The sequence below is a fragment of the Pristiophorus japonicus genome, chromosome 12 (genome assembly GCF_044704955.1).
Source record: "Pristiophorus japonicus isolate sPriJap1 chromosome 12, sPriJap1.hap1, whole genome shotgun sequence".
Classification (NCBI taxonomy): domain Eukaryota; kingdom Metazoa; phylum Chordata; class Chondrichthyes; family Pristiophoridae; genus Pristiophorus; species Pristiophorus japonicus.
Genome location: NC_091988.1, coordinates 38,374,282 through 38,399,008, shown reverse-complemented (window position 1 = coordinate 38,399,008; position 24,727 = coordinate 38,374,282). Strand labels below are relative to the sequence as shown.

Sequence of the window (24,727 nt, the reverse complement as noted above, 5' to 3'; positions counted from 1 at the left end):
TAAATCTTGCTGGAGCAGGCATCTCGCTGCTTACGCTGTTAGTTGGGACTATTTTCTGCACCCTTCAACTTGAATTTTTTTTTGAGCTGTAATTTTCAGGAGTGCGAGCTGATAATGGTGCAGCGAGCGCAATACAGCATCTGGGACCGTAGTGAGCGGTGGGACCAATAGTATATCTCTTTAACCAATGAGATTTAAGGATTCGAGAGAAACAGAGGAACTATGGAGAAGGAGGGTGACAGAGCCAAATCAGGGACAGAAAGAGAAATAAAGGAAAAGAAAGATTAGATTGAGAGAAGAGACAAATAAACGTTAAATTTTAAAAATTTGACATTTTTAAAACCTCTAACAATTTACTGCAGGAATGAGATTGAGCAGTTTATATTGTTCCCTTTCTGGGCCAGAGGGGTTGACTGGCATTGCATTAAAAATTATCGCATCATTAAAAAGATACTTACGGTGTTAAATTCCAACCCTATCTTTCTGCGGCAAGTTTAATCCGACAATTAATGTGCAAACCAAACAGCGGAGCAGCGTAATTGGACCAGCAAGTTCTGGAGGTACGCAACTCACGCCAATTAATCCCCTGAACTTGTTGCCCAATCTGCGCATTAATAACAGAGTGCATCGTTAACATGCCATTATTTTTCCAGCAAGATTCAGCCCATTGCTTTTTAAAATCCATTCAAAGTAACCCTTTTTTCCAAATGCTGGGGGAATATAGTCAAAAATCCTAAAACATGAAAATATTGATACACTAAATAAGCCATGTGATAATAATGGACCATTCTCCTAGGAATCCCTCACCTCAACAGCCCAACCAAATTGAGAAATTTAGCCTGTGACAGACATGCCAATATGCCACAATATTGGTCTGCCCATTTCCACCATTGATTGCAGCAAACCTGTGCAATTCTGCAAAGAGCCAAATTATTAGTGGCTTAGCAGGAGGAATCAGAGAGCAGTGACCAACAAACCAGCAGTCACAGGACACCCACACAAAATGACAAAAGCATAATCCTTGTAGTTTTCAACATGGAATAAAGGACTGATGTAGCACGAATATAAATTTCTTTGAAATATTGAAAGCAAAACAGAGTTAGTATATAAAATATTTGGAACAAAAGTAGTACAAGAGAAACAATTCATTCTAAGGTGGCAGTACACCATTTTTATTATGCATACACAACTGGAAGTTTAATAACAGGCACTAAGAGCCAAAGGTAGTTTGTAATAACTTTTATATATAGTACTAGTAAAATAACGTTCAGGCTATAAAAGAATCAATTTCTAAAGTCAAAGTTTCAACAAAATCTAAACAAAAGCTGAATTAATAAAGCACAACCAAGTAATTTTTCACAAGACGCACGAACTGTACTGCACCCGAAACTGTAGACAACACTGTGCATCACTCTGCTTCAGATGTGAGACACCACAGGGTTTCCCAGATGAAGCCTCCATTTTCTGCTATAAGCCGACAGCTGCGGCTGCTACAATTCAGTTATCAGCCTCGTTCCCACTAGCTTTACAGTTCACAGAATCATGGAATCCTCATTAGTTAGCTTCAAATTAAAACAGAGGAAAAGCCTACCAATACTAATGGGAGCAAGACCACACTTTATCAATAGTGATTATAAGCCAGGTTGACTTTAACGAATGCAGATATATTTGTACAAAACTAACATTCATCCTACAATGGTAGCAGTTCAGTAAATACAAAATTGGGAAAGGCTGTGATAAAAAAAATTAAAAGAAACTCCAAAAACAATCTGGGTGCGCATGGCCAGAAATTGTAAGCTAAACAAGTAGAAACAAAGATGATAGGAAATAAAACTGAAAATAGAATTAAAGAGCAGAAAGTAAACAAAGCAACAAAAAAAAGAAACAAATCAAAGAAAAGGTGAGTTGGCAGTACTTCAGTTGCTGGCCAACAAGCCCAACCATATGCTTTACTAACAGAATGCTAAATGATCAATTGCATCAACAACTTGCATTTATATAGTATCTTTAATGTAGTAAATTGTCCCAGGGCACTTCACAGGAGATGGAAATTGCAGGGGTGGAAAGCAGATTTATGAGCATACTGGATCAAAATGACAACGACAGTTTACATTTATATAGCACCTTTAATGTAGAAAATATTCCCAAAGTGCTTCAGAGATGCAGTCAAATAAAATGAATGGCAATCCAATGGAGGAGAAATTAAGAGCAAACATTAGCTTGATGAAAGAGGTGGGTTTTAAGGAGGGAATTAGAGGAGAGAGAGGTGGAGAGGCAAAGAGATTCAGGGAAATATTTCCAGGGTGTGGGACCTAGGCGGCTGAAAGCACAGCCACCAATAGTGGAGGCGAATAGAAAGAGAGATGCACAAGAGGACACAGCCAAAGGAATGGAGAGTTCGGGTGGGGTGTTGAAACACTGGAGGGGCGAGGACATGGAGGGATTTAAACATGAGAATGACAATTTTAAAATGTGATATTGGGAAACCAGGAGCCAAAGTTGGCCAGCGAGGAAGGGGTGATGGGTGAGTGGGACATAATACAGGCAGCAGAGTTTTGGTTGAGCTGAAGTTTACAGAAGGTGGAGAATGGGAAGCTAGTCAAGAGAGCATTGAACAGTCGAGTCTGGAGGTGACAAATGCATTGATCAGGTTTCAGCAGCAGATGAGCTGAGGAACACAATAATGTCAAAATAATCAATGGTCCTCTGGCATTTCAAAGGGGCTGATACTATTGCACAGCTCATTACAAGCAGAAATGTGATACTACAGAACTTACCCCACACTTCATACTTTATCTACATAAGCAAATAAATTAGCTCACTTCTGCCACTGTAAATAACATAACTGCACAACAGACGACATTTTTTTGGTGAATTTCCAAAAGTTAACATCCAACGATATGGTACTGACTTGGCTTCCCTGCTACTATTCATTGTCATAGTAACGGAAGCAAACTGTAGCGAGCAAAAATATGGTTGCAGCCAAATTCCATCGAGCTCAGCTGCTCTTCCTTCGAGCACAATTTTTCAGAACACCCACTAGCACCCTACTTCTCTACACAAAACAGGCCAAGTTAGGGAGCAAATAACATTTAAACTCCATATGCCAATGCAGCATATACATCATAACCACATCTTGATTTCAAGTATTGTCACAATTATAGAATCAATCATCCAATCACCTGAAAGCAGCTGTTTATATATTGTACTTCCATTTCGTTAAACTGATTAAGGGAGTGCAATCACAGAACCACTGTATTTGGTGACTGGCTGACCGATCAGCTGTTACACAACCACTTCGAAAATCAATGACTCTAATAAAATTCTAATTTTATCATAGCCCAGAATATCCTACTAAAGCCCAAAGGACATTAACTCAATTTTAGTAAGTTAATGAAAACCACAGGGTTTAATTCAGAATACTCTTTTAAAAACGCATTTTTAAATGTGGAATCAATTGATAACCATATAGTTTCGAAACAATTGCGAGGTTAAAATTCCATTTTTCATACTGGATTCCCATACAATTGAAGGCACTCCAACCTGAATATTTATTTTTTAAAAAGGGTATGGGGTATGGTTTCTTAGATTACAATTTCAGAATTTCGAATCAATTGAAATTACATTGCTGTTTCTTTTCTTAACGTAGAAAATTTTAGGATAAAAACTCAATTTCGAATATTTGATGAATGTTTAAAATTTACCAGCTTCACTACTTCACATTAGGACTGAAATCACATGCTAGAACTTTGTCCGAAATGTTAGTTGTAAATCAGTATTTATAAAGTTAGAAAGGCCGATTAGCAGATCAAAGTTGGAACATGCATGGTTTTATAACAATGGGATGTTTATGCCAGATAGGGTACAATATCAAGGTCACTGATTAAGTGATGCAATTAAAATTATATCTTTATTAAACGGTATTCTGAAATTTGTGCTGGTGCTTTGGTGAGAGAATATTGGACAGAGTGGTGGAATTCAATGAAAACTATCAAATGAATGATGTCCAAGATTAAATATAGCCCTTTTCCTACATGTACTTCGTTTTAAAGCTGAAAATACAGAGCAACGGTGATGTACAAGATGCACCAGTTGAAGTCAGATATCTGGTATTTATTTAGCAGTGCTGGATCAGGTGAGTGGGGGCAGTCCTGTGATTTGGTAGCACTGGGGACAATCCTTCACTTTAGTATTGCTGAAGGATAGACTCGGCCTCTGACAGCAGTGAGACACAGTGGGCTTTGGCAGAATTTGGGGTACAGATCCTGAAGTCTTGTGCTGCGCTGGAGCTGCTGAGAATTTTCTGCATGCGGAGACCCTTTGGTCTGGCATCACCATGGAGATAGAATGTGGGTTTTGGCAGAACTATGGAGGGGACCGCAGGGTTTGTCTCACTGGTGGATTCCTTGTGCCTGTCAGCAGTGAAGAAAAATGGGTTCCGGATCTGTCAGCACTAGTTTGTGACTGTCCAAGAGATCTTTGCACCAGAAATTTGGTATTTTGTGATTAGTTCTTGGAAGTGTGTATCTCTGTCTCTACCTGCATCTAACGTGTCTGCAATTAACAAATCATGTGATACAGACTTTATTTTTCAAAATTGCTTTTTTTTAAAAAAACTCAAATTAGGATGAAAAGGATACGGTTCCTATGTTTCTCTCTCTCACAAGTGTCAGTAATTAGTATGTTTGCATTTTCTAACTTCTGAAAAATGAATCACAACATGTAATCCTAAACTCCAGAAGGTCCCAGAATCCCATGTTAATTCCTCCAACAGTCACAATTACTTTCTGTAACACTTTCCCCATCATACTTCCTCTAACATTCCTGTTAGAAAACAGCTAATTTTCCAAATCACCATGCGCTGTGGTACTATTAAAAGAATTGTATATAGCATGCATTTCCTGTAAATGTCACATTTACTTAATGTAACATCACAGTTCCATTGTTATAAAACAGCATATACTGCAACTCACCATGAACAATGCAACAGGGGATCTTGAACTATGTGTTACACATTTCATTGCTCCCATTCTAAATTAATATTCTCCTATCCACCATGAGCAAAGTTACAGAAAACCCACACATCTATATAATATACTAAAAGTCTTTGTGTCATGACTAAAATCTTGCATACTATTTTGAGCTTAGTTCAATCCAAACATCTTTACTTCATATTAATTCCTGATTTTACTGACCTTCAGAAAACAGCGTTTATTTTACTAATTCGTGATGTCTGCTTTGTTGCTTTTCCAACCACTATTACATTTTGACAGTTTATTGTGTTGATTCCCATGTTCCCCAATTTATTTGCTGCTCAGTTCATTTAGTTAATTTTCCACAATGCAGCCCCCATCATTCCCTCTGCCCAAAATGCCCACTGCCCAAGATGATGCAATTTAAAACCTATTACCCCAAAAGCTATCATTTAATTCCTGAGACCATTGTTCAGAAACCTGTTGATGGCTGGAAACAAATGTCATTCCGTGCTATCAGAGAAGCGGCCACCATTTTCTTCACCTGCACGCTGACCGCCCACTGCCCCAGAAACCTGCCGAATGTATTTTGTTTTAATTTGTTCCCCACAAATACTGCTAATTTATTTTCTCTCTCCCACTTCACTTATTTATTTACTTGCATCTTCCACACATTTCGCTCCTTACTGTCTCCCACCGCTCAAGAAACCCACAACCAACTTTATGTAGCTAGAATTTGTTCAACGGCCGATGCTATTATTTGAATTAATAGATTGAGAGCACATCTTGGTTAAATGGGCAACTCAATTGTAACAGCTGTTATTTAATTAATTTAATAAGCAGAAGCCGATTGTATTCAATTGCAGAAAACAAATACTCCTCTGATTCCCTGCAAGTAACTCCAAGGGAGATCTGATATTACTGTAAATAAAATTGATGTGGCAAGTTGCTGGAAAATGCAATGAGTAAATACTCCAGCAGTTTCTTCAGTTAAAAAGATTAAACCCAATATACAGGTGCATTATATGCAACTATTTCATCAAAACAGAGCTCAAAGTAGTTTTCATTCATAATATATGCACTTTAAAAAAAAAAAGGGATACAAAACCCACATATTTTAGACAAAAGTACATGCAAAAGAAAATGGGACTCGGCTTTTAATGTAATATTTTCTTGGGTGCAACTTAGATACAACAGTAATTCCACTAAATGGACTAAGTGCCCTGGGAAAAATCTACAGAATGCTTCATCAGACTTCCATACAAAGTGCCACCAGTCTGGCTGTATACTGAAGTAGCATGCCTCCACACTGCTCCCAGGCCGCCGCACCTTCAGTGAGCAGCACGAACTGGTGCAGGAAGACGACAACTTGGAGAAGGGCGACTGGTTTAGATGCCACAAAAGTCAAGATTGGACAGATACAGCAGGAGAGGCAGCAAGCAGCAGAGGAGCAGTGAGGTCGGGGCCCAAAAGACGCGAGGGCCCAGGGGCAGCACAAGCCAGCCCACACTGCGATGTGTGCGCGCACTAGGTCCGTGCAGCAGAGCTGGTCTCCATCCAGTCAATCCTTGCCACTGGACCAAGACCTAGCTTTGTCAAGCCCGTGTGGTGGCTGGTGTGCAACGGCCACCACACGTTAAAAAAAATCCATGCACAGGCATCTTCCACACTTCAACATGTAGTTCGGGACCTGGAATATTAGGTCCTTCATTGAAGCACCTGTGAACTCATCCCTTTTTGGTGTGGAAGCAAGTCATCCTCGATATGAAGGATTGCCTAAGAAGAGAAGATACTGAAGTGTTCCATTTCCTCAAATTCCAAAGTGCCCACTTTGGGGCCAAGTTTCGGCCTGAGTTGCTCCTGTTTTTTTGGAGCAACTGGTTTAGAATGGAGTATCTTAGAAATCTGATTTCTCGGCATTTAGTTTGCTCCAGTTCTAGTCAGTTAGAACAGTTTCACTTTGGAACAGAATTTTTTTTTCAAAAGGGGGTGCGTCCGGCCACTTACGCCTGTTTTCAAAGTTTAGGCAGTGAAAACTTACTCCAAACAAATTTAGAATGGAGTAAGTGAAGATTTTTGTACGTTCGAAAAAACCTTGTCTACATTTTAGAAAATCAGGCGTAGGTTACAAATTAGGAGTAGGGAATTGGAGGGGGGGGGGGGGGTTTAAAGGGAAGCTTACAAACATTAAACACTTCAGTTTTACAAATAAAAAACCACCATCAATAATAAATGATAAATACATCAATAAATCAACCAATAAATCAATCAAAAAAAATTAATAAAAAAATTTAAAAAATCAATAAAACAAAACATTTTCAACTTACCGACTGCAGCACCGGGAGTCTTCCAACAGCGTGCTGGGACGGCCTCCCCAGCATGTCTCTATCTCTCTGTCTCTCACTCTGTCAGTGTCTGTGTTTCTGACAGCGAGGGGAGAAGGGAGAAGGGGGGGGGTGGGAGAAGGGGGGGGGTGAGGAGGAGAGGCGGGGTGAGGAGGAGAGGCGGGGTGAGGAGGAGAGGCGGGGTGAGGAGGAGAGGCGGGGGGAAGAAGGGAGGAGAGGGGGGGAAGAAGGGAGGAGAGGGGGGGGAGGAAGGGAGGAGAGGGGGGGGAAGAAGGGAGGAGAGGGGGGGAAGAAGGGAGGAGAGGGGGGGAAGAAGGGAGGAGAGGGGGGGAAGAAGGGAGGAGAGGGGGGGAAGAAGGGAGGAGAGGGGGGGAAGAAGGGAGGAGAGGGGGGGAAGAAGGGAGGAGAGGGGGGGAAGAAGGGAGGAGAGGGGGGGAAGAAGGGAGGAGAGGGGGGGAAGAAGGGAGGAGAGGGGGGGAAGAAGGGAGGAGAGGGGGGGAAGAAGGGAGGAGAGGGGGGGGAAGAAGGGAGGAGAGGGGGGGAAGAAGGGAGGAGAGGGGGGGAAGAAGGGAGGAGAGGGGGGGAAGAAGGGAGGAGGGGGGGGAAAGAAGGGAGGAGGGGGGGGGAAGAAGGGAGGAGAGGGGGGGAAGAAGGGAGGAGGGGGGGGAAGAAGGGAGGAGAGGGGGGGGAAGAAGGGAGGAGAGGGGGGGAAGAAGGGAGGAGAGGGGGGGAGAAGAAGGGAGGAGAGGGGGGGGAAGAAGGGAGGGGGGGAAGAAGGGAGGAGAGGGGGGGAAGAAGGGAGGAGAGGGGGGGGGAAGAAGGGAGGAGAGGGGGGGGAAGAAGGGAGGAGAAGGAAGGAGAGGGAGGGAAGGAAGGAGAGAGGAGGGAGGGAAGGAAGGAGAGAGGAGGGAGGGAAGGAAGGAGAGAGGAGGGAGGGAAGGAAGGAGAGAGGAGGGAGGGAAGGAAGGAGAGAGGAGGGAGGGATGGAGGGAGGAGGAGCGGGGGCGGGCCGGAAGGGAGCTGCGGGGCTGGCGGGCGGGCCGGCTGGCCGCGGCGGGCGGGCGGGCGGGCGGGAGGGAGGGGCTGGAAGGAAGGCGAGAGAAGGGAGGGCGGGCGGGCAGGAGAGAGACGGGCGGGAGGGCGGGGAAGGAGCGCGAGCGGCCGGAGGCGCGGGCCGGGCGCGCGGGCGGGAAGGAAGAGGGAGGGAAGGAGCGCGGGGGGCCAGGGAGGGAGGGAGAGAGGGAGGGAAGGAGAGAGGGAGGGAGGAGAGCGGGAGGCAGCGCGCGGGCGGGCCGGCGGGCGGGGGGAAGGCGAGCGGGAGGGAGGGCGAGGGCGGGCCGGCGAGCGGGCGGAAGGAGCGAGGGGGAGGGCCGGCGCGCGGGCGGGCCGGCGCGAGGGCGGGAAGGCGCGCGGGGCCGGGAGGGCCGGCGCGCGGGGGCCGGGCGGGCCGGCGGCGCGGGGGAAGGGAGGGAAGGAGAGAGGGGAAGGGAGGGAAGGAGAGGGGGGAAGGGGGGAAGGAGCGCGGGGGCCGGGGGGGGGCCCGGGAGAGAAGGAGGCTGAACAGCAGGGCCCAAAGACCAGGCTGGATTTCAGGTGGCGTCGGGTCTCGGGGGGGGGGGGGGGGGGACGGAGGTCCGGGGGGGGGGTGTCCGGTCGAGTGGGAGGAGCCTTATCCATGCAGCCCCAGTGAGGCCCCCAGGGGCTGCGTGCTTCGGGCCCCTCGCACAGTTTTGGGCGCCTGGAGCTACTGCACATGCGCGCCCACTGTAGCGGCATGTGCAGAGGTCCCGGCACTGTTTTCAGCGCAGGGACCTGGCTCCGCCACGCCCAGCTCGAGGGCCTGCAGGGAGCCGGAGAAAAGGTACGTTTTTTTTCGGCGCACTTTCTGGCGCGAAAAACGGGCGTCCAGGTCCGGGCTGCGCCGTTTTAGGCGCGGCCTGAAACTTGGGCACCTACTTACCAGTTGGGTCACTTCTGACACTATAAACTATAATTCAGTGCCTACAACTATTTCTGAAACTTAAGCAGTGTGCTCTGAAGCTGGTATAAAGAGGGAAAGTGCAATATATTACAATTGTTATGTAAGCAAATGCAGCAGCCAAATTGCACACAACAATGTCCCACAATCAACAATGAGATAATGACCAGTTAATCTGATTTTGTAGCATGGATTGAAGCACAAACATTAGCCGGAAGACCGGGAGACATACCAAAGATGAATATCTTGCTGATAAAACATTAGAATTTCTATTATGTTTTGGTTTCTGCCACTCTACTCACATCTAGCTCAGTTTGCCACTTTGACGGCCACCACCACGCACCCCCCACTCCCACCCCTCATTTTTTCCTACAGGTTTTGTACAGCTTGTTTCTCTTACCAATTTCACATTATATTGTCACAGTTAGAGTCACATGTGTGTATTTTGCATTTACAATCCTTGGTATTTATTTATCATGAGTCCTCAAAAGTATTTAATTTGTCCTCATTCAGTACCAACCCTCAGGTCATTTATTTAAACACTGCATCATTCCCTAGAAGTCGATGGTATTGGCCTGTAATTTGCGGTCAGCAGTAAAGCAAAGGTGTGCTCCGCTGGCCCCTGCGATCTCTGTGGACAACTTTTTGTGGCGAGAAGTTTGCCTTTTTCGGCATTCAATTGATTTCAGTGCTCTGAAATGGGAATCCCAAGTGCAATCTGCTGTGACATCAACAAGCTGGCGAAGCAGCCAATCATACAGCAGAATTCTCAGCAAGTATAACAGAAAATGCTAGTGAACGAAATAAAGTGAGGATAAGGTAGAAGACGAAATATCATGAACAAATTTTAATTTTTTTAAAGTTTCTTTTAAAAATTGCCATTATCATAATGGAGAAATGTGACACACCACAAATATAAAAAAATGTTTTCCAGAGCTATAACATTTGTTTAGCAATCAATACATTCTTAAAATCCCAGTTACACCTAATTCAACAAGGCCCAACATTCAATGGTGTATTTAACATCGATATTACCATGGAAAAGCCCAAGTTTTGGTCAGTTTCACCGATTACACCGATTTCCAGCTACTGGGGGCCGGGGGGCATGGAAGCACAGCGCAGCCGATGACGGAGCAGTGAACGACTCACCACAACCTCAGGATTTCCGCGTTTAGGTGCACATGCGCTACATCCGAAAGTTGCGGTCAGTTTCAGAGCAGTAATGCCATTGAACGCTGTTAGTTCGCCATCGTTACCCACTGCAATTTCTAGGCCATTGAATCATCCCAGATGAGTACATTTAATCATTTTTAGATTGCTGTCGTCCAGGGGCCACAATGTTCAAAGTATACCATTTGGATTATTGGTCATCGGCAGGTTGAGATGAGTGTCACCACTCATGGCATCCCTAATGCACTGGGTCAGAAAGCACTCATGCATTACATTTACTAGCTTGACTACCATTTGGGCATTTCTGTTTTTAATTTGTTAACTGTTTGCACATAATTTCTCTAACCGTTTCATATAACCTCTGGGAATTAGAAAAAACAAACTTATCTTTGCTTCCTTTGCACTCCATACTTCTATCCAGAATAGCTCATTGAGAAACTTATCCTGAACCAATGGGTCCACTTTTAACAACCCAGGTATCATACATGGAACTCACAGCTAGATCCCTTCCTTTGTTGGCTAGTGCCTGCTCTTCCTGCACATTCTAAATCCTTACACAATGTACTCTATCTTTAACCATGTTTGCAATTCCTATTGAATGTTAGTTTCTATTATACGGAGTTCAGTTATAAAACCTATCCTTTAAAATATTCTTATTAATCTTTCTGCTAATTAGGTCGTTTGTTACTTTCTACCTGGTTTGGTTGCTTATATTCCCAATTGATTTATCAGTCCATCCCCTCATTCTAAATCAGAATAATAATAATTGCACCTGAACAGACCCCTCCACCCTAGAATATATTCCAATGTCCGAAGCTATAATTCTCTATTCCAAACCAACTCTTGAATGATACATCTGGTTCAGTGCATAATACTGGGAATAATTCTGAAACTAGTACCCTTGAGGTCTTGTACAGTAAATCTAGAATCAGAACTCCTTAAACTTTGTCGGCAAAAAGTGCCATTCTATTTTTCCCTAGGTCATTGGTTACATGTGAACACAGGAACAGGAGTAGACCGTTCAGCCCCACGAGCCTGTCCCATCATTCAATCAGATCACGGGGCATCTTTATCTAAAATCCATTTACCCGCCTTTGATCCATATCCCTTGATACCCTTACCTAACAACGGTCTATTGATCTCAGCCTGGAAAATTTCACCTGAGCCAGAATCCAGAGTCTTTTGGCAGAGTTCCAGATTTCCACAAAAACATAAGAATTAGGAACAGGAGTAGGCCATCTAGCCCCTCGAGCCTGCTCCGCCATTCAATAAGATCATGGCTGATCTGGCCGTGGACTCAGCTCCACTTACCCGCCCGCTCCCCGTAACCCTCAATTCCCTTCTTGGTTAAAAATCTATCTGTGACTTGAATACATTCAATGAGCTAGCCTCAACTGCTTCTTTGGGCAGAGAATTCCACAGATTCACAACCCTCTGGGAGAAAAAATTCCTTTTCAACTCAGTTTTAAATTGGCTCCCCCGTATTTTGAGGCTGTGCCCCCTAGTTCTAGTCTCCCCGACCAGTGGAAACAACCTCTCTGCCTCTATCTTGTCTATCCCTTTCATTATTTTAAATGTTTCTATAAGATCCCCCATCATCCTTCTGAACTCCAACGAGTAAAGACCCAGTCTACTCAATCTATCATCATAAGGTAACCCCCTCATCTCCGGAATCAGCTTTTACCCTGTGTGTGAAAAGTTGCTTCCTGATTTCACTCCTGAATGGCCTAGCTCTAGTTTTAACATAGTACCACATGTTCTGGATTCGCCCAGCAAAAGAAATAGTTTCCGTGTCTACCCTAACAAATTATTTTATCATTTTAAGCACCTCAATCTGACCACCCCTCATCCTTCTAAGCACAAGGGAATACAACCCAAGCTGTCCTCATAATTTAACCCTTTCTAAATTAAATAAAATTTCTACCTTCCCTCCTTTTCCAATTTTTCCATTCAATCTCATACCTGCAAAGTAACATACCTTTCATGAATCTCAGTTGGAGGGGTAAATCAGACTGTCAATTATAGAATTGCTCATTAGTAACATGTTCCTGTTCTCATGGATAGCGTCATGGGAGAGGTACCGGCGGCGGAATCCAGAGGCAGAGCGGGGGCGGTAGCAGAGCAGGGGACAGTGGAGAGTCCGAATTTTGGAACATTTTCCGGATTCCGGACCACCCCGACATTGATCGGCCCAGTGTCCGGAACATTACACATTTTGAAACTCCAGAGTTGGGACGCTCAACCTGTATATAAATACACTAGCTACTGTCCTCCAGAGTAGATTATGTTCTTTTACCTATACACATTGGTACCAAATTTCCTCAGACATTCTGCCATTACTAGAGGGAGTCCAAAAGGAACAGCTTGGAAAAAGGCCAAGAAATGAATAAACCGGGCCCAGACCGAAGTTGCGAAATTCGATTAACCTTTTGAGGGGTTATAGTCTCCACTTGCCATTTAGAAGAACAGCAGTATCAGAGGGTGCAGAGCCAGAGAGTTCCTACGCTGGGAGTTCCCATTTGAGGCGCCCAAAACAGACCCAGGATGTCAGATGAGGCTTGTTGGTCTCCCAGAAGGGGAAGTGTTAATTCCACCAGGCTAGGAACAGAGCTGGAGCCCAGAAGATGGGGATTTTTTTTTTTAGGACCAGCCTCCTTTCACTAGGTGCCAAATGGTTGTCTGAATGGGGCCTCCCGGTGAGATGGCAAGTGCCGAAGTTTCCAGCAATATGGGACATGCGGGCACCAGTGATGTATCCAGTGGCACGGGCACCTGCCAGCCGTATGTAAATGGAGAAATCTCCCACTGACTCCACAAACACTTAACAGGATCAGCGTGAACAGGATCAGCGTGATCATCCCCGCTGTTAAAAATTTGGAGAACAAATCTCGACTTTATCCATCAACTTAAATTCTGAACTTAATTTTCCACATTTGGTATTTTTTGAAAACATTCATAATAGGAACTATCATTTTAATACTTTGTCAAAGAACTTTATAAACATTTAAGAAAAAGAAAAGATTTTAACACCAATACCACTAATAAAAAGTGCTGTTCTCTCCTGTTTGATCCAACCCTTTACAAGATACAGCTGCAACAATTTCTGGCTGAAAGTCAGAATGCAGCACAGAGTTCGTATCTGATTTATATAGCTATACCTACTCTGGGATTACAAACTGTATATATAAGTGAGCCCAGTAATAAAATAGCACAGATGACGATGCTACAAAGAAATTGTGAAACTATCCTCCATGTATCGGACAAGATATAATCAACTTCTAAATACTGAACATACACACAACCGAAACATAACATTTGGAACTGTACTGAAAATGACAAGCACAGACACCATCAATATCCCCTGCACTGAGCAGCTTCAGCCTCCTCCAAGGTCCTATGTTAGAAATCTTAAGTCAGGGATTGGAGTTAGATTAGGACTAAATACAGTTCTTTTAAAAAAAAAAATCCCAGTTACTTCTTTATTTTCTCAGTTTGGTCTTCTGTTTATCATTCCTCAGCTGAGAGAACAGGCAGACAACCTGCTCCCAGGTACATGCCAATGACGCTGATGGCCTGGTTGTTAAATATCTAATTGTCGTCCTTAGTGATTCACCCTACCAATTAGTTCTTCTCTGTAGGAAAGTTTCACCCCCATCCCCCCATGGAATTGCAAACTTGCTGCAAGGAAAATTATTAAATAAAATAAGTTAGAATTTAACCAGTGTAGTTGGTTTAAATTATTAGCTTTAAGAATCACTGCTTCTGCAAATATTACAAAATATACAGATAGGGTGGGCATAACATTTGTGTTTTGAGCTTCAAATGCAGTTCTGCAACCCTGCTGCAGAAGTAGGGTTTCCAATTCTGGTTGGACATATCCCAGGTGGTTTCATCCGATGATGTGATGGTTTTAAGAACTAAGCTGCTCAAAATTCCTTTACTATGGAGTGAGGGGACAAGCGTACATTGCCTTGGCATTTCAAACTGGAGTATGTAGGAATGTTAGGGATGTATGAAACTAACGAGAAGCTGATAAGGCAAGTCTGATTCACCATTCAATATTCATTTTGAACGTGCCCTGATTTTTCTCCCGGGGTGCTCACAGCAATGTCCAGGAGATTAATCTTTAATTGTTGGAGACTCCAGGGCAATTCGGGAGGGTTGGCAATCCTTTGCAGAAGGTGTACCTGTTCGTAGTAGGCAACAGTATTCGAGTTGTTACATATTTTCAATATTTAAAACCCAAATTAATCAGAACCAAAAAGAAAACCAATTGTAAGAGAATTTATGATGTTTTGGCCTTAGGCATGCAGTTTAAATGGACACATGATTCAGGGAGTGATCCCTAATCACATCTGATGAAGAGATAGCAAAATAAGTTTAGCACATACATCACATGGCTTAAGACAGACTACAAAAACATTAAATAGCAAAATGAGCAGTTAACAAGTGTCACTGATCCACCAATATAACTAAAATTGTACTTCCATCACATTTCAAACAAATACACTAATGAATCAGATACTTGCTTGTCAATGAACTGATTCCAATTTACAAAATCAAACTAATGCAGTTTGGTCCAAGACAGTAAACAAGTGTGTGGATACCTCATCTGAATCTTGCATACATTTTAAATAAAAATAGCTGTTGCATGGAACATTTTTCTCCCTACTCATTTTAGTCTCTGCTTTAGGGAAATCTGGAATATAAAAATGAGCCAAAAAGAAAATTGTGTATGCAAAAGAACACAGAAACATAGAAAATAGGTGCAGGAGTAGGCCCTTCGAGCCTGCACCACCATTCAATGAGATCATGGCAGATCATGCATGCTGTGCTTGAGCACAAGCAGTCCTTTTATTAAAGTCAAGATTTCACTATATGGTTCCTTTAAAGTGGCCAAAGGAAGATATGGCAGACAAAAGATGGGTAGGTGTAATGAGAGTAAGCAAGTCAATTTTCCCTACCTGCTAGCTTGTAAACTTATCCTACAAAGAAGATAACTTGATGAGCTGACAATACAGATGTTACATTTGTCTGATACCCAATGAAATAGTGTCCCAAAAGAGGCTATAAAAAAGCCTGCTGGAGGATCTTACTGTGAATAGTGCAACGAGCATGATGGAATACATCAGCAGTGCATTGGACTCCCAAATCACTGGTCCCTTGCTGAACATACTTGTGCTATTTTTGAGCCCTGACTTTGTACACCTATATCAGTGGCTTAAAAACACAATGAAGGCAGTGGAACTTTAGAATTATGAAATAGTTAGGCCACTAATAAATATACAAAGGAAATGACCATTTGTTTTATCTGCTCAATTTGAGTATTCAACTGGATAGCAATTTAGAGAACCATTAAAGATTCTACAACAGCCCTAAAGCAGATTGTTTTTAGTAGCCATACAAAACAAGTTATGAAAGGATTTTCTTAAGGGAGCTGCCATTAAGAAATAAAAGCAGAAATTGCTGCCAATACTCAGGTCAGGCAGCATCTGTGGAGAGAGAAAGAGTTAATTTTTTAGGTGACTGACCAGTCAGAACTGAAACATTAACTATGTTTCTCTCTCCACAGATGCTGATTGACCTGCTGAGAATTTCCAGCATTTTTTATTTTTATTTCAGATTACCAGCAACTTCAGTATTTTACTTTTGCCATTAAAAAATGCATAGTAGAGGGAGGATTTTATAACGAGTCTAGTGCAGTGTGTATTATAAGGATTCTGAAACTGATCAAGTTGTGCACACCATATCAATTTTTGCTTCTCCATCTGCTTGTTTTGTATAAGAAATACAATTTACTTTTAAACAAAGTGTACATCAAACAAAATTCCCGTGGTAACACTCTCACCTGTGTCAGGTGGTTTTAAATTCAAGTACCGCTCCAGTGACTTAAGCACAAAATTTAAGCTGACACTCCAATGCAGTACTGAAGGAATACCGCACTGTTGGAGGTGATAAAAGTCCCTCCTAAGAGACTGTTAGCTAAAGTTGAAGCTCATGGAATTTAAGGCAAATAATTGTCCTGGTTAAGAAATTGGCGTGACTAGTGTTGTCCTGCAACGATCTGTGCTGGGGCCTCAACTATTCAGTATTTATTAACAACTTAGATGATGGGATAGAAAGCCACATATCTAAGTTTGCCAATGACACAAAAATAGGTGGCATTGTAAACAGTTAAGGAGGAAACATAAAATTACAAAGACATTAACAGATTAAGCGAATGGGTCAAAACTGTGGCAAATGGATTTCAGTGCAGACAAATGAGAGGACCTAAAAAGGTAACAACAGAGTATTTTCGAAATGACAAAGCTAGAAACAGTGGAGTTCGAAAGAGACTTGGGAGTCCAAGTACATAGATCATCAAAATGTTATGGACAGGTACAGAAAATAATCAAAAATGCGAACTGAATGCTGGCTTTTATATCTAGAGGACTAGAATACAGCTATGCAAAGCCCTGGTTAGACCACACACCTGGAGTATTGAGAGCAATTTTGGGCACTGCCCTTCAGGAAAGATATAATGGCCTTGGAGGGAGTGCAACGTAGATTTACCAGAATGATACCTGGACACCCAAGGGTTAAATTCTGAGGAGTACAGAAAGGAGGGTTGTTTTCCCTGGAATTTAGACGTTTAAGGGGTGATTTGATCGAAGTTTTCAAAATATTAAAGGGAACCGATAGTTAGAGACGAACTATTTCCACTGGTTGGGGAGTCTAGGACTAGACTAAAATAGATCAACAGGCTTAGTAAATAATAGCATAAATAACACGATTCAGGATCATCCTGCTGTAGTGAAAGGCGCTATGTAAATGCCGGTTCTTTCTATGAAATAATTCTCATTAAACGTTTTTCTACTGACCAGTCCCAACAACCTGATGCTGAGATTCTGTGCATGTTAATCTGTGAGAGTTCCACAGGCCTTAACCAACGAACCCTGCCTGAGCCCCTCCAATTGAATGACAAGTTGAGCATCCAATCTGGGCTTCTAAGCGGTACCTAAAACACGAAAGGACGATCAGGGCAAAGAGAGGCTAGTTGAGGGGCCCGGGCGGGGGAAGAGAATCTCCGCCAACAAGTTCGGATGAACCTCCGCGCTAATTAATACAAGTAAACATTTTTTTCCTGCTAGTCGGCATTTACCTTCACACGGAAGCGGAGGAGTGCGAGGCGGATGCAGTGGCTCATGCAGACGGGAGGCAGAAACCAGACTTTCGGCGGCGGGGTGCCTTTGTTCTGGACGTGGCTGATGATCTGCTGGGCCGTCTGCCTGTCGTTGATCTGCTTCTTCACCCACTCGTGGAGGCGGGGTTTCTCCAGCGCGCCGTTGAAGAACACCACCAGCTCGATGTTGCCGCTGAAGCAGGCCTTGGAGAGCGAGGCCAGGTAGCTCAGCATGTGGTTCCACTGGCCGCCGCTCACCCAGTCGTTGTAGAAGCCGCCGTAGAGGCGGTGGAGGCAGTTCTCGGCGTCGACCAGCAGGCGGAGCGGGGTCTGCGGAGGCCGGTTGCGGCCTCCACCCACCAGGCTCCCACGGGCCAGCTTCTGCAGCTCCACCGGCACCACGGCGCTGGCGCAGTGCTTCTCGATGTACTCCTGAAATCCCTGCACCCCCATGGCCTTCACTCTCTCGCTCGCTCCCGCTCACGAACTCAGCGCAGCCCCGCCGCGGGAATGGAAAGGGCCGGAAAAATCGCAACTGCAAAACAAAGCGAGCGGATGGCCGGTGCGCGCCCGCTGGGCCGAGCTCCGAGCGCTGGCGGGAGGCTCCTGCTGGGATTTTAGCGCACTTTGCCAGACGGTAAGAGTGACCGCACCGATCGCCGCCATGTGCTGTTACGGCGCCATGTCTGTCAGAGCCGCCGCGCAGGCGCACTGGCGCGGCTGCCTTGACGTCAGCGCTCAGCCACACGGAGGTCACGTTCAGGGGCGGCTGTCAATCAGCGGCCGGTGAATGCACTCCAAGCAGCACCCAGTGCATCATGCAATCCCACTCGCTGCTTATGCATCCTTACACTTGCAACTAAGCAACAACAACACACACTCGGACGGCACAGAAAATGTAAACAATATTATTTATATTAAATTAGTACAATTTTAATTTTAATTACTTCAAGAGGTCATCTGCAGGCTGGGCGGACGCAGCCGGATGAAATTTAATGCAGAAAAGTGCAAAGTGATACATTTTGGTAGAAAAATGAGGAGAGGAAATAATAGATACATTCCTAAAGGAGGTGAAACATAGAAAATAGGTGCAGGAGTACGCCATTCAGCCCTTCTAGCCTGCACCGCCATTCAATGAGTTCATGGCTGAACATGCAACTTCAGTACCCCATTCCTGCTTTCTCACCATACCCCTTGATCCCCCTAGTAGTAAGGACTTCATCTAACTCCTTTATGAATGAACAGAGACACTTAAGACTAGAATTTCCCCAGCGCCTGATTGCCGTCCAAAAAAACGCGAAGGCTGAAAAGATCATCGCCGGCGAAAAGTTCCCCCCAAAAAATTTTAAAATCTGCCCAGCAAAAAATATGGGCCTTGCACCCACAATCTGGGAGGGAAAAGTGCAATTTCGGCTAGATTGAGCAGTGCCTAAAGAAAATAGAAAATAGGAGAAGTACTAGGCCATTCAATATGATCATGGCTGATCCTCGATCTCAACACCATATTCCCGTTTTCTCCCCATACCCCTTTGATGCCTTTTGTGTCTAGAATTCTATCTTCTCCTTAAATATATTCAGTGGCTTGGCGTCCGCAGCCTTCTGTGGTAAAGAATTCCATAGCTTCACCACCCTCTGAGTGAAAACATTTCTCCTCATCTCGGTCCTAAATTTCCTACCCCGTATCCTGAGACTGTGACCCCTTGTTCTAACTTCCTAGCCAGGGGAAACATCCTCCCCGCATCCAGTCTGTCTAACCCCGTCAGAATTTTATACGTTTCAATGAGATCCCCTCTCATCCTTCTAAACTCTAGTGAATACAGGCCTAGTCGATCCAATCGCTCCTCAAAAGGCAGACCTGCCGTCCCAGGAATCAGTCTGGTGAACCTTCGCTGCACTCCCTCTATGGCAAGTATATCCTTTTAGGTAAGGAGACCAAAACTGCACACAATACTCCAGGTGTGGTCTCACCAAGGCTCTGTATAACTGTAGTAAGACATCCTTGCTCCTGTACTCAAATCCTCTTGCAATGAAGGCAACATACCATTTGCCTTCCTAACTGCTTGCTGCACCTGCATGTTTGCTTTCAATGACTGGTGTACAAGGACATCCAGGTCCCTTTGTACATGTTGATTTTGTCTAATCCCGTTGATATTATCCAAGTGTCCCGTTAGCACATCCTTTATAATAGACTCTAGCATTTTCCCGACTACTGATGTTAGGCTAACCGGTCTGTAGTTCCCAGTTTTCTCCTTCCTTTTTTAAATAGTTGGGTTACATTTGCCACCCTTCAATCTACAGGAACTGTTCCATAATCTATAGAATTTTGGAAGATGACAACCAATGCATCCACTATTTCCATGGCTACCTCTTTTAGTACTCTGGGAAGCAGATTATCAGGCCCTGGGGATTTATCAGCTCAGTCCCTTAAGTTTCTCCAGCACTATCTTTTTACTAATAATCATTTCCTTTAATTCCTCTTGCTCACTAGACCCTTGGTGCCCTAGCATTATTTGTGTCCTCTTCTGTGAAGACAGAACCGAAGTATTTATTTAATTGTTCTGCCATTTCTTTGTTCCCATCATAAATTCTCCTGTTTCTAACTGTAAAGGACCTACATTTGTCTTCACTAATCTTTTTCTTTTTACATGCTTGTAGAAATCTTTGCAGTTGGTTTTTATGTTCCTTGCAAGTTTACTCTCATACTCTATTTTTCCCCTCAATCAATCTTTTGGTCCTTTTTTGCTGAATTCTAAACTGCTCCTAATCCTCAGGCTTGCTACTTTTTCCAGACAACTTTGTATGACTCCTCTTTGGATCTAATATTATCCTTAATTTCTTTTGTTAGCCATGGTTGGGCCACTTTTCCTTTTGTGTTTTTGCAGCAGAAAGGAATGTATAACTGTTGCAATTCATGCATTCGTCCCTTAAATGTTAACCAGTGCTTATCCACCGTCATGCCTTTAATGAATCTTCCCAATCTATCATAGCCAATTCATTCATCGTAATTTCCTTTGTTTAGATTTAGGACCCTAATTTCGGATTGGACTATTTCACTTTCCATCTTAATAAAGAATTCAATCATGTTATGGTCACTGTTCTCTAAAGGACCCCGCATAACAAGACTATTAATTAACCCTTTCTCATTGCACAAAAACCCAATCGAGGATAGCCTGTTCCTTAGTAGGCTCCTCAATGTACTGGTCTAAAAAAACATCTTGTACACATTCCAGGAATTCATCTTCCACATTATTACTAATTTGGTTTGGCCAGTCTGTATGTGGGTTAAAGACACCTACAATTGCTGTAGTATCCTTGTTACATGCATCTCTAAGTTTGATGTCATCCTTTACATTACCACTACTATTTGGAGGCCTATAGACAACTCCCACCAATGTTTTCTGCCGCTTGGTGCTCCTTAGCTCCACCCAGACTGATTCTACATCTTGATTTTCTGAGCCAATATTCTTTCTCATGATTGCTCTGATTTCATCCTTTACGAACAACACCATACCACCCCCTCTTCCTTTTTGCCTGTCCTTCCTAAATATTGAATATCCTTGGATATTCAGTTCCCAACTCTGGTCACCGTGCAACCATGTCTCCATAATTGCAACTATATCGTATCCGTTTACATCTATTTGCGCTGTTAATTTGTCTGCCTTGCTACAGATGCTTCGTGCATTCAGATACAGTGCTTTTAGATGTGTCTTTTTAACATTATTAGGCATCTTAACATTATTTTGTACTATAGCCCTATTTGTCTTCGCTATTTTTTCTTACCTGGACCCTATTTGTTAGTGCACACTTTTGTTTGTATGCTCTGTCCCTTCCTGACAGAATCTGGATATCCTTACCACAATCACTTTCCTGCATTGCTTCCTTTTCTTTCCTCTTTAGCACCACCCTCCCATTTAGTTTAAAGCCCTGTCTATCTCCTTAGTTGTTCGATTTGCTAGAACTCTGGTCCCAGCATAAGTTCAGGTGTAGTCCGTCCCCACGGAACAGCTCTCTCTTTCCCGAGTATTAGCGCCAGTGCCCCACGAATCGAAACACATTTCTCCCACACCAACCTGAGCCACGCATTCATCTCCCTGATTCTACTGACCCTATGCCAATTTACTCGTGGCTCAGGTAATAATGCAGAGATTATTACCTTTGTGGTTCTGCTTTTCAATTTAGTCCCGAGCTGCTCAAACTCTCTCAGCAGAACCTCTATCTTAGTCCTATCTATGTCATTGGTACCCACGAGTACCACAACTGGATCCTCCCCCCTCCAAGTTCTCTCCAGCCCAGAGATGGCCTTTACCCTGGCACTGGATAGGCAACACAGCCTAAGCTGCAGAGAACCCGACCTATCCCCCCTAACTATACTGTTCCCTACTACAACCACCTTCCTCTTTACTCCCCCCACTTGAATGGCTTTCTGCACCATGGTGCCTTGGTCAGTCTGCTCGTCCACTCCGTAGTCTGCACACTTGTCCACAAGGGTTGCAAGAACCTCAAATCTATTGGACAAGTGCAGGGATTGAGGCTCCTGCAATACTACCTCCTGGATCCCCGTACCTGCCTCACTCGCAGTCACACCCTCCTGTCCCTGACCACGTGTCAATTCTAAAGTATTTAATCTAGAGGGTGTGGCTGCCTCCTGGAGCAAAAGGTCCAGCTAACTTTCTCCATCCCTGATGTCTTGCAATGTTTGCAGCTTGCACGCCAGCTCCTCAACTCAGAGCCGAAGTTCATCGAGCCGCAAACACTTACCACACATTTAGTCGCCCTGGACCAAAACGTCCAGAAGCTCCCACATATTGCAGCAGCAACACATCTCCCATTCTCCCATTATTTAATTAAATTAATTAGTTTAGTGTTAATCAAAGTATTTACCCTTATATAGTTTATTAAATTAAATAAATAAAGGTTAGTTTTTAGAATGTAGTTATATGCTATATGTTAATTTAAAAGAAAAACTTAGCACACTATCACTACCAATCACTTACCTGACTTACCTGTGATGTCACACTGCAGAGTTCTCTCCACCTGGAACCGTGCGATCTCCTGGGAGAGGCAAAAAAACAAATAAAAACCCAGGCCAATTGAGGAAAAAATCTGGAAAAATTCCTCTCCGGCCCAACCAGGCGATGGAAACTCGTCCAGTAGATCACACTGGCCGTATTAGATTCCTTGAAGTTGCAGGTCTGCTGTGACTTTTATCCTCACTCTTGGGCCTCGTTCTGCTCCCGCTCAGGTACGCCAAAGACCTGCGGAAAAAGTTAGGAAAAACAAGGCAAAGCAACACCTCCCGCCCCCACTTCACCAAACTCTCCCACTTCACCAAACTCTCAGTGTCCCACACGGTGCTGCTGCACTCCGATAAGTTAAATGGGCAATAAATTTAAAAATTTATAAAAATTTACCGAGACTGCAGGTTGGGCCTAACACGAGAAAATGAATACAAATAATTTTCCAAAAAACCTAACTAAAAATTCAAAAAAACATTCTCAATTCACTTTTAAATTAAACCACCCCAACAGATTTTGAAAATAAATAGTAAAAAACCAATCACTTACCTTTTTCTTGCAGACCTACTTACCTACCGCCCAGTTCTGCTGATCCTCGTGAGCGTTTAAAAAATTTTTTTTTAATACTCACCTACGGTTCCCCGCTTAACCAAAGATTACACCAGAGCGATCTGTGGACGTTGCACGCCAGCGGTCCGCTCCCCAGCGAAACTTCGAAACCACCGGCGTGCCTCAGCTGGGGAATTTTTCGCTGATCTGGTTCTCGCCCAAAACAGCTAATACCGCCAAGAAACCGGGCGATGAACCAGTGCAAATTCTAGCCCCTAATGGTATATGCGCACAAATCGTTAAAGGTGGCAGAGCAGTTTGAAAAAGCAGTTAAAAAAGCTTATGGGATTCTGGGTTACATGAATGGAAGGAAAGAGTACAAAAGCATGGAAATTATGATGAACTGGAATATTGTGGGCACCGCAGTTTAGGAAGGATGTGAAGGCCTCAGAGGGTGCAGAAAAGATTTACGAGAAATGATTCCTAGGATGAGGGACTTCAGTTACGTGGATACATTGGAGAAGCAAGGGTTGTTCTCCTTAGAGCAGAGAAGATTGAGAGTTGATTTGATAGAGGTGTTCAAAATCATGCGAGGTCTAGACAGAATAGATGGAGAGAAACTGTTCCCATTGGCAGAAGGGTTGAGAACCAGAGGACACAGATTTAAGGTGATTGACAAAAGAACCAAAGGCAACCTAAGAAAAAACTTTTTTATGCAGCGAGTGGTTAGGATCGGAAATGCACTGCCTGAAAGAGTGGTGGAGGCAGACTCAGTCATGGCTTTCAAAAGGGAGTTGGATAGTATCTGAAAAAAACACATTTGCAGGGCTATGGGGAAATTGGCGGGGGAGTGGCACTAGCTGAGGTGCTCTTGCAGAGAGCAGTCACGGGCTCGCTGGGCCGAAAGGCCTTCTTCCATGCTGAAACCATTCTAGGATTCTTTGGAGAAGTCAACTATTTAAAATGCATCAACATTGCTCACTTAGATGCACTCTAACCCGAGTCAGAAGATGGAGTTCCACTCCAGGACTAGAGCACAAATTCTAGGCTGACACGTCGATGTAGTACAAAAGTACTGCATTATTTGGAAGTGCTGTCTTTCTGATAAAATATTAAACCAAGACTTAATTATCTACTCAGACTGACAAAGGATCCAGGTACACTATTCGAAGAAGGCAGTGAGTTCTCCTGCTGCCCTGGCCAATATTTATTCCCCAACCAGCACACCAAAAAGAGATTAACTGGTCATTTATCTCATTGCTGTTTGTGGGACCTTGCTGTGCACAAACTGACAGCCACATTTGGCTGCACTTCAAAAGTAAGTAATTAGTGTGAAGCAATTTGGCACATTGAGTATGTGAAAGGTGCTATATAAATGCAAGTTCTTAAATTCTTTTCTTGTTTCCAGATTGCTAAAAATACTGATTCCAATTAAAAAATTTGCAAAGAAAAAATAGCATGTTGGAAGAGAATAAAAATGCAAAATGCTGCAAATGTTTGGCCTACTGGAACCATCTTGGACTGTACTACACCAG

The 24,727-nt window shown here is 43.7% G+C and overlaps 1 protein-coding gene across 2 annotated transcripts in view; it reads right to left on the bottom strand.

Annotated features, from left to right (window-relative positions):
• Positions 1-18,322, bottom strand: part of LOC139277194 (constitutive coactivator of PPAR-gamma-like protein 1 homolog) — a 147,278-nt gene extending 128,956 nt beyond the window's left edge. For both annotated transcript variants that reach the window (XM_070895322.1, XM_070895323.1), the window contains exon 1: positions 17,608-18,322. In XM_070895322.1, the coding sequence (XP_070751423.1) occupies positions 17,608-18,081 (474 nt within the window). In that variant the 5' untranslated portion in view covers positions 18,082-18,322. The remainder of the gene's footprint in view (positions 1-17,607) is intronic.
• Positions 18,323-24,727: the final 6,405 nt, after the last annotated feature.